Genomic DNA, 9,825 nt, shown 5'->3' with positions numbered 1-9,825 from the left:
AGCATTTTATTATTAGAGATTTCTTTATCTCTTATTTAGGAATATAAGAACACATCATGATAGGTGTTACTTCAAGCTCATGATATAAATGTGTAAATGAATTTGAATAAAGCAAACAGAAATCTAAATCAAGAGCTAGTGCATCTGAAACTAAACTGAACTAGTTATTCAAATCAAAAGTCTAACATTTCAATAAAGAGAAAGACTTTACAATGCAATGGAGAGAAACACTTTACAATACACAGGAGTTTAACATCGCCCCCACACGTCCATAAAAAGTCACATATATGCTGGGTACTTCAGGTTTCTAATCACGAAGTTTATGAGGGCATCTAATTTCATTGTGCAGAACGTGAGTATGAAATTATTCCACCCACAGACCTGAGCGGGGAGGCTGGCGATGTGGAGAAACTCCCCACGGGCCCCTTGCTTGGCAGGCAGGATGAGGTAAAACAGGGAAGCATCTGCCGTGAACAATGGCTCCTCCTGTAGGACAAGCCACCATCAATATACTTTCCTCCAACAGATCAACACGAGACGACACCATTTTGATGCAATTAATTTCTGGTCAAGGTGGATGCAGCTTTTAGGAACCGAGGAACGCAGCCTGAGAATTGATTACATGCCTCCCTGGAGAGAGTGAAAGACAGAGAGAGAGAGGCTGAACTTACCTGCCGCTGGTTGTTGTGCCAGAAGTCCATCGCCATTTGGTGCCTCTGAAGATTAAAGATGTTTTAAAAGGATTAGACATGTCATATATTATAAGTAAAATATGTGCTTAAATCATTTGTTCTCTTCTGCCTGCCAGGGAGAGTTGTACATCATGAATGCAGAGTTTCAGTCAATCCATCATTCTCATTGGCATCGCATTAAGGAAGTGCATGTTTCATTTTTATCTGCAGTTTAGATGTGCTGTCAGGAACATCTAGAGTTCTACATCTATGCCATTAGGCTGTTCTAAGTTAACCTTATTTAAGATATAAGCTACATATTTCCTCTATTTTTACATTTAGATTACATTTGCCTTCAAATATCAATTATTCATATTGTGCATTATTTTGAAGTTTGAAGTTTATTGACTTTTCTGCTTAGCAATACTGATATTGAATTATAGCAGAAAGTACATTGAAAGATAAAATCGCAAGGAAAAAACATAAAATACAAAGATACCAGAGAAATATAAAAACAACATTTTCAAAACAAATTCAATAATACTACTCAAAAAAAGACATACATTTGCACATACATAAGCAAAATATACATCTATTAACACACGCACATAAACCTAAAAAGTTTTAAAAAATACAAATACAACTGCAAAAAGGACCCTAAGCATCCACATTACATTCATTGAACAGTCTAACACCAAAAGGAATGGTAGAACTAGCATAACATTTTGTCCTTGTTTTGAATAATGTCAAATTGCTTTGCTTCCTAAGAAGCCGACCAGTTTTTTTCACCCCTGGTTGGTGGAAAAAGATCATGAGGATGATCATTCTGGGCCATCTCTTGTATTAATTTGATGGTGGCTTGCTCTCTCCGACCTTGTAAATCAGGTAGATGTATTGATGTGTTGGTAAATCTCTCAATGTTTCGTTGTGCTCTCTTTTGCATGTTTTCCAGCAAAGCCAACTAACAGCACATTTGCATACTCCAGACAGGGTCTGATCAAGGAGCAATACATACTGACTAAATCATCAGCAGAAGCGCCATGTTTTGCAAAAAGTGAAGACGTTGAGATGCCTTTTTTACACACTCATCAATGTGATAATTTCCATTTAATTGACTGTCAAGATGATACCCTAGACATTTTGACTGTAATACCACAGGAACCTCCTGTCCTCCCAGTATGAGTGGTGGCGGTTGTATTGAATTTTTTGCAAAACATATCCTTATTTGCTTCCATTTAAGAACATGTTGTTATTTTGTGCCCAAGTTTCCAAAGCAAGTGCCTCAATTTCCAACTTTTTGTCTGTTTCTATGTCTTTTAACTTTACAGCTCGTGATATACCAATATCATCTGCATAAACTGTGTCCAGTGTATCACCAAAAATGACTTCACGAGTTGACATATGAAGTAAAAACAGATATGGTGACACTACTCCACCTTGGGGAACCCCCGATGTCACAACTTTCCATTCACTGCTTTTACTGTTTGCAACCACGCTTTGTCGTCTTCCTGTTGTGTAGCTAAACAACCAAGCCAACAACTGTGGACAGAGGTTAAGTGTTGTTAAATGCTGAAAAAGCCTTGCATGGTCAACTCGATCAAATGCTTTTGACATATCTGCCAATAACACACGGACCATAGTTGGTTGTTGAGAGTCTGTCTCCCTTAACTATGTATGTATATTCTTGACCAAAGCATTCGTCGTGCTGTGTTTAGGCAGATAAGCATACTGATTGTTGCATTCTTTCAGAACTGTTGGCATAAGTTTCTTCAAGACAAACCTCTCTTGCATTTTACCTATGCAAGAAGTTAAGGAAATTGGTCTCCAGTCAGATTTTTCATTTGGTCGGGCAACCTTTGGGACTGGGCATATATTAGCTTCTTTCCATGCAGTTGGTAGAATACCCACTTGATATGAGGTATTGATCAGCTGTGCTATAACTGATGCCAGGTCTTCTGCGTGATTCTTGGGAAGCCAAGGAGGTATATCATCAGGGCCACTTGCTTTCCGTGTATCTAATCTTAGCAGGGCTTGTTTTATCTGTCCTATACTACACAATTCATGCGTTTTTGTTGGTTTGGCCAAAGGAAAAATCGCACACATCTTATCACTAGTCCAAGCCTCGGCAAAAAAACTGTTTAAGACCTCTGCTACATGCATTATAATTTTGTTATGCCTAAATTACCTTGTAGCTTTTAAAATGGCTGCTTTTTAGTTTTTCATTTTTTATTATTTAGACAAATAATATTGAATTTTAATATCAACCATTTATCAGCCCACATCTTCAATGGCTAGAGTTCCTGAACTATTTTCACAATCATTTTATCCATAAACATTTCAAAAATTCATAAAAAATAAGACAAATCATCCAGCTTTCAGATCAATCATAACATTACATTTACACTACCATTCAAAAGTTTGGGGGTCAAAGAAAGAAAACACTTCACTGTCATAAGTGACAGTAATGGCATTTATGCTTTTTTACTTTCTATTTATAAATGAATCCTAAAAATTATAAATAATATATATATTCAATATAAATAATAAGTATTTGTTTCTTGAGCACCAAATCAGCATATTAAAATGATTTCTGAAGGATCGTGTGACATTGAAGACTGGAGTAATGATGCTGAAAATTCAGCTTTGCATCACTGGAATAAATTACATTTTAAAATATATTAAAAATGAATTTTAAACTGTAATAATATTTTACACTATTACTGCTTACTGTACTTCTGCTGAAATAAATGCAGCCTTGGTGAGCATAAGAGACTTTTTCAAAAACAATAGGCCTAACCCCAAACTTTTCAACAGTAGAGTACATATATAATATTTTTGCATATAATATTACATATAAAAATGTTATTGATTAAAATTTGTATACATTTCAGTATTAAGTAGTTTGTATTGAGAAGTTTTTTAGATTAAGCTAAAATCACTTAATAAATGACTTGTGGCGTTGACAGAATCATCTATCATCCCTTAACAAACATAAAGCGCATAGTCTTGAGAGGTTTATACATTATTGTTAAAAATCTATGGAGAAAATGAATGGGATTTTTACTTTCAGAACCCGGTAGTTGCACTCTGTTGTGTATTTCAGCACAGCTCCCAGTGCCTCCCAGGGCTGTACGTTAACTTTTTTTTCACATAGCACTGGTGCTACAGAGGTTGAAAGTTTTGTAGCACAGGCCAAAAAGTTGTAGCACAAGTATAAAACGTCTGTTATCATGTCTGAAACAAACACAAGTAATGGAGTTCATCACTTAAACAGGCACTGATGTTCCATACAGAGCACAAAAAATACAAACCATCACAAAAATTGTTTTAGACAAAGTTTTCTTAATTTGCTAAAAATGGAAGAGTGCAGAAACATAACACCTCTTACACCTTAACAAAATATAAAATAAAAAACAATGGCAGACATTTAGGCAAAGTTAGCAAAGATAAAAATCTTTGTCATTATTTTATCTTTGTTATTAGAAAATAAGAATTTTTTTCAGGTACAGTATTTAGCAGTATTTACAACATTTTATTTTTCAGGTACAGTATTTAGCAGTAGCATTCAAGATGCGCATAAGTGCAGTGTCCCGTGAGAGTAACTCTACCGCTGAGCTAACACTGATGTGAATGCATGTGGCTTTGTACATTATATTGAGACGGAGGGAGGCACCAGAACTGCAGCCGATAGAATGCACGCTGTAGCACGATACAACGATATTTCTTCAAAAGCAGATAGTGGAGACATTCAAAAATTGTCATATCGCACACCCCTAACTACCAAGTATAATCAATCTCACACACACAAACAAGCACAACGAAATCACTTCACACTATTAAGCGGCTGTGTTATGAACATGCAAAACTGTATCGCACCCGTGCTACAGTGGTAAATTTATTCATCGCACAGACCAGTTTTTTTGTAGCACGTGCGACATATATGTCGCACTGTACAGCCCTGCCTCCAATTATAAAGCACTGTTGACAGATTTGTCAACACACAGAGTTTAGAAATCAAACAAGGACAGCAGACGCTCCTGTCATTCACAAGCACATACATACAAAGGGAGTGACCTTTAAAGGAGTGACATTAAAGCAGGCTGCACATTAAAATTGAGGCTTAGACGTAAAGCTGACTTAGTCTTTCACGCCTCCAGAAGGAAATTAGGCTGAGTCGGCAGAAGAGAAGCAAGAGATTCTCTGCATGTTCTGAGCAGAATAAGGAATGAGAGCCCAATCGATGAACACTTTTCAGTTAAAGACACCCAGTGGGCTGCAGTGGATGAGCTGGTAACCCCTCACCTCTGAGCAGGCTCCTGTCGTAGCCTCACACACACACAGCACAGACTGGTTCTGGACCCGGTTCAACCAGCGCACAGTCAGACGCGTGCTGCTTATCCAGCTCACCATAGAGATGTAGCTATCTCTAGAGAAAGAGGAGTAAAAAAAGACAGACAGAAAGAGAATGAGAGAGTACAGTGCATTCAGAATCACAACTTTGATTATTTATTAAGACACTATCTTGCAAATTAAAATTTAAACGGGAGTTTAGACCTTCCTGTACAGGGTTATTATAGTTAACTAAAACCATAAAAATGTAAATCAGGAAAAAAAAAGAAAAAAAAAAAAGTTAACTGAAATAGAGTACCAAAAAATGCACTCATTTTATTTCAGCTAGTTGCCAAAACAAATTCTAACTTACTTTTAAGTTTAACCTGTACTAAAATAACTGAAACTGAAAAAAACAATACTAAAAAGAAATTCAAATAAAAAACTGAAATCTGTAACAGTATCTCAATTATACTAAAATAACACTGCTCCCCTAGATTTTACTTTACATGCATTACAAAATTGACTAAAAAATGTATTATACATTTTAAAAAAGATTTCATTTGATACAACAGCATTTTAAAATATAAAAAACTAAACAATTGATTATTTTATCTAACATTTATGTGTGCAACAGAACTGTTTTTATAAGGATAGTTCATGAATAAATTTTTTTTGTCAACTACAATACCATTTAAAAAGGATAGGCCACACAAACATGAAAATGATGATGACTGACTTTTGAAGTATGTTTGTAACCAAATGGTTTCTGGTCCCATTGCCTTCCACAGTATGGACAAAAATACTATGGAAGTCAATGGGACCCAAAACTATTTGGTTACCAGTGTTCTTCAAAATGAAGAGGACATAAGGGTGAATATAAATGACAGAATTTTCGTTTTTGGATGGACTATGCCTTTAAGGTCACTAGAGTATTGTGAAGTTAGCTTAGAAACATGCAAAGTGAAGACATATTGATATATTATAGTTTATAAATAAGTTTAGAACACAATTACAAGACTTTTTGGCCCGTGTAAGCACTTTAATGTTTCCCATGTAAATTTCCAATTTTTAGTTGGTTAAATTCCTTTTTAATATTTACATTTAGTCACCTAGCAAACACTTTTATCCAAATCAACTTGCAACGAGGAACATTACAACCAATATTACAGCCTTGCTTTATGTTTGTTAACACAACGTGATGTTTAATGCTGCTGTTTTGGCCAGGTCTCTGTAGCAAAATGAAACTTTAAGCTCAAGGGACTAACTTTAGGTTTAATAAAGGTTATAAAGGTTTAAATTAAATCATGCTCTGGGGATGATTTTTCACCAGGAGGAACTGAAAAGCCGATTACAATCAAGGACAAAAATCAGCCTGAAAGCTATGCTTGGAGTGAAGATTCAAAGACTCAAAGCACACAGCAAAAACAATGAAGAATGGCTTAAAGGGTTAGTTCACCCAAAAATGACAATTAGGCTGCATTTTACTCACCCCCGAGGCATCCTAGGTGTATATGACTTTCTTCTTTCAGACGAATCCAGTCGGAGTTATATTAAAAAGTGTCTTTGATCTTTCAAGCTGTTTAATGCCACTCAGAGGGTGTTGCATGCTTCAGTCCAAAAGAACTTAAATAAAAATCGCCCATCCATAAAAAAAGTGTCTCACACGGCTCTGGGAGGTGAACAAAGGCCTTCTGTAGCGAATCGATGCGTTTTGTAAGAAAAATATCCATATTCAAAACGTAATAATCACTTGAATCTAGCTTGTGCCAACAGTCCTACACGGAAGCAGTTTCGGGCGGATGATGTATGAGGTCAGCGTTGCACATGCGCTGGTAAGTCTCGTGAAAACCAACGTTTGTTAACAGGAGCAAAGGAAGCAAAGTTTCCTTACTTTAGCAAAGGAAAACCAGTCTCCTCTTGGCTTATATCGAAATCCTCTGACATTCTTCTTTACAAATCCTCGTTTTGTACTTCTAATTCTTGACGTTGTTTTGTTTTGATCTCTCCGCTGCGTTTCCGTGTGCGTCACTTCTGAGTGGCGCATGCGCAAAGCCAACCTTATACGTCATTCCCCCGGAACTGCTTCTGTTTACAACAGTGAGCGCAAGCTAGATTCAAGTGATTATTACATTTTGAATATGGATATTTTTCTTACAAAAACGCATCGATTCGCTACAGAAGGCCTTTGTTCACCCCCCGGAGCCGTGTGAGACACTTTTTTTTATGGATGGGTGATTTTTATTTAAGTTATTTTGGACAGAAGCAATGCAACACCCGCTGAGTGGCATTAAACAGCTTGAAAGATCAAAGACAATTTTTTATATAACTCCGACTGGATTCGTCTGAAAGAAGAAAGTCATATACACCTAGGATGCCTCGGGGGTGAGAAAAACGCAAGCTAATTTTCATTTTTGGGTGAACTAACCCTTTAAATAGAGAAGATTGGTATTCTGGAGCGGCACAGCCTGAGCCCAGACTTGATTCCAATTGAAAATCAGCAGTAAGACCTGAAATTGCTGTCCACCGGCAGTCTCCATCTAATCTGGCAGAGCAGAAGCATATTTGCGCTGAAGAATGGCCAATAATTCTACAATCTAAATGCGCAAAGCTCACGCCGACAAACCCGGGATGATGCAGGCTGTATTTTTGCTATGGGACTATGTGCAAAGTATTAAAGGGGGTTGGGGAAAACATAAAAGAAAATCATTAAAAAATTAACTATTAACTGCAACACTTTATCATTGCAAATGTAATAAAATCTTCAGTGAGTAACATCAAACCCCTCTCAATAATCCATTGCACAATGTTGCCTCAGAGCAACAACCCCATTTTCTTCAGTTTGCAAATGCATGATGCATTTCAAATGCCAATAAAAGGTTTAATAATGAAGGAATTACTTTGAATAAACTACTAAAATCTTTATTTTTGTCGCACTGCATCCATTTTGAAGACTTATTCTGGCATTACGCACAATGTTGAGACAATTCTCTCTCATAAAAGCATCTGTTGTTCATATTGTTCATCCATTAAAACAACTCACATTTGTTAGAGACTAAACTTGATTTTAAAGCATTCAGTCCTAAATTATTTGCATATCATGAATTGCGTAAACGTGTTTGTTGCCTACAAACAACACTGCGACAGTGAAATGAATACAAATGGTTTGCAATGCTTTTTACAATATAAAAAAGTTTTTGTTTAATAATACATGCAATAGACAGTTAAGAGGCATTTCGCCATGTTTTTAGAAGGATATTAAAAATGAACACCTCTATATCCATAGCCTGTGCACTGCATCTGTGCAAATGTGGACGCATGATAATTAAAGATAAACTTCACCTGATGTTGTGGGAGTCTGGAGGAATCATCTCTAATGTGTGTGCTGGACCATATAAATTCACCACAAACAGACTGGCTGATGGGATTCTGGAACCCGCCTGTACAGAGCAAATGATTTTAACATCATCAAATCAAAGACTAAATGCTCTTGCAGTCTATAAATAGTGCATATATTTGCATTCATGATTCAATATAAACTTTTACTGTGATATTGGATTCATTTTGAGGTTATTTCGTCTTTTAAAACAAAATAGTTGGCTGCATGTCCACTGTTCTTACCTTCGGATACGGGTAGAGGACATTAGAAGGGTAGATCCCGCCCAGGAAGTGATGAATTTCCATAAAAGGAGTTGCTGAGTTGTTAATAGACAGATATGCCAGGCGCGCGCCGTCTTTTGCCCACCAGAACGCAGGGTATTTCAGCAGTATCTCCTCTAAATTTTAATAAGGTAAGACAGAAATGAAATTTTGATGAGGCTAATTAACCCATACGTAGACCTACGCTGATTATCATAAATCTCATTTACCTATCTCATTATGTATTTATGAGACCAAATGAGATAATAGTCTCTTCGTGAATACTGCAATGTCTTCAAGGGGTTGTCAAAATTGTCTCAAAGAAACACATCAAATTAAGGCTACTCATTAGAGTGATGGACTGCAGTGAGAGTGTTTTGAAGGAGACAACACGTCCGAGATCACTGACCCTCATAGGTCCAATCAGACAGTCCATTAACCACCATTCCGTTTCTGCCCGTGGCTGTCAGACGCATCGCTTTGCTAAAAACATCTGGCTTGTAGTAGATGTCATTTTCAAAGACAGAGACCTGGAGTCAACAAATAGACACAGCCAGCATTAATATAGATATATTAAGCCCTAATATAAAATGTTTATAAGGATATTTAGAAATTAAGAGGGCTGAGTGCATATAAACAATTCAAATCACAGCTTGATAATTATTTTAATGCTATGGCCAATATTAAATTCTTATAATATATTGTCTGAAGAAATAACAAATAAAACACTAAAATCTGGAAAATCAGTCCTTTTAAATGCTACAACTGAATTTAGCCATCAAAACGTTATATACAGTATGAAAATGGATATTCATTTTGAGATTTGTTATGCACAATTTAATAATTTTTTATAATTAAATATACTGATAATTAACTCAACTAAACTGAAACTTTATTTATAAAGCACTTTCAACACCACGACTGGAACCAAAGTGCTGTACAGAGAAAGATAAGAAAAAAATAAATAATTAATACCAACAAATAACATACACAGCTAAAAAGCATTGTCAAATGAAACAAAGAAAACAAAAGAGATTTAAGCGCACTCTGAAAAACACCCAAAGTTGGAGAAGATTTAATAGACAGAGGAAGGGCATTCCAGAGCCTACACTCTTAAAAATAAAGGTGCTTCACGATGCCATAGAAGAACCTTTTTGTCCAAATGGTTCCATAAAGAACCTTTAAC

At 36.1% G+C, this 9,825-nt stretch overlaps 1 protein-coding gene across 2 annotated transcripts in view; it reads right to left on the bottom strand.

The window, feature by feature from the left end:
* LOC107671862 (inactive dipeptidyl peptidase 10-like) overlaps window positions 1-9,825 on the bottom strand; it is a 59,217-nt gene that overhangs the window by 9,910 nt on the left and 39,482 nt on the right. For both annotated transcript variants that reach the window (XM_016464855.1, XM_016464857.1), the window contains exons 8-13: window positions 9,049-9,169; window positions 8,622-8,776; window positions 8,343-8,440; window positions 4,974-5,097; window positions 672-716; window positions 382-486 (exon numbers count right to left, since the gene is read on the bottom strand). In XM_016464855.1, the coding sequence (XP_016320341.1) occupies window positions 382-486; window positions 672-716; window positions 4,974-5,097; window positions 8,343-8,440; window positions 8,622-8,776; window positions 9,049-9,169 (648 nt within the window). The remainder of the gene's footprint in view (window positions 1-381; window positions 487-671; window positions 717-4,973; window positions 5,098-8,342; window positions 8,441-8,621; window positions 8,777-9,048; window positions 9,170-9,825) is intronic.

This window comes from Sinocyclocheilus anshuiensis, unplaced genomic scaffold, assembly GCF_001515605.1.
Source record: "Sinocyclocheilus anshuiensis isolate Anshui unplaced genomic scaffold, SAMN03320099.WGS_v1.1 scaffold1089, whole genome shotgun sequence".
NCBI classification, from domain to species: domain Eukaryota; kingdom Metazoa; phylum Chordata; class Actinopteri; order Cypriniformes; family Cyprinidae; genus Sinocyclocheilus; species Sinocyclocheilus anshuiensis.
This window is presented reverse-complemented; position numbering and strand designations above follow the sequence as displayed.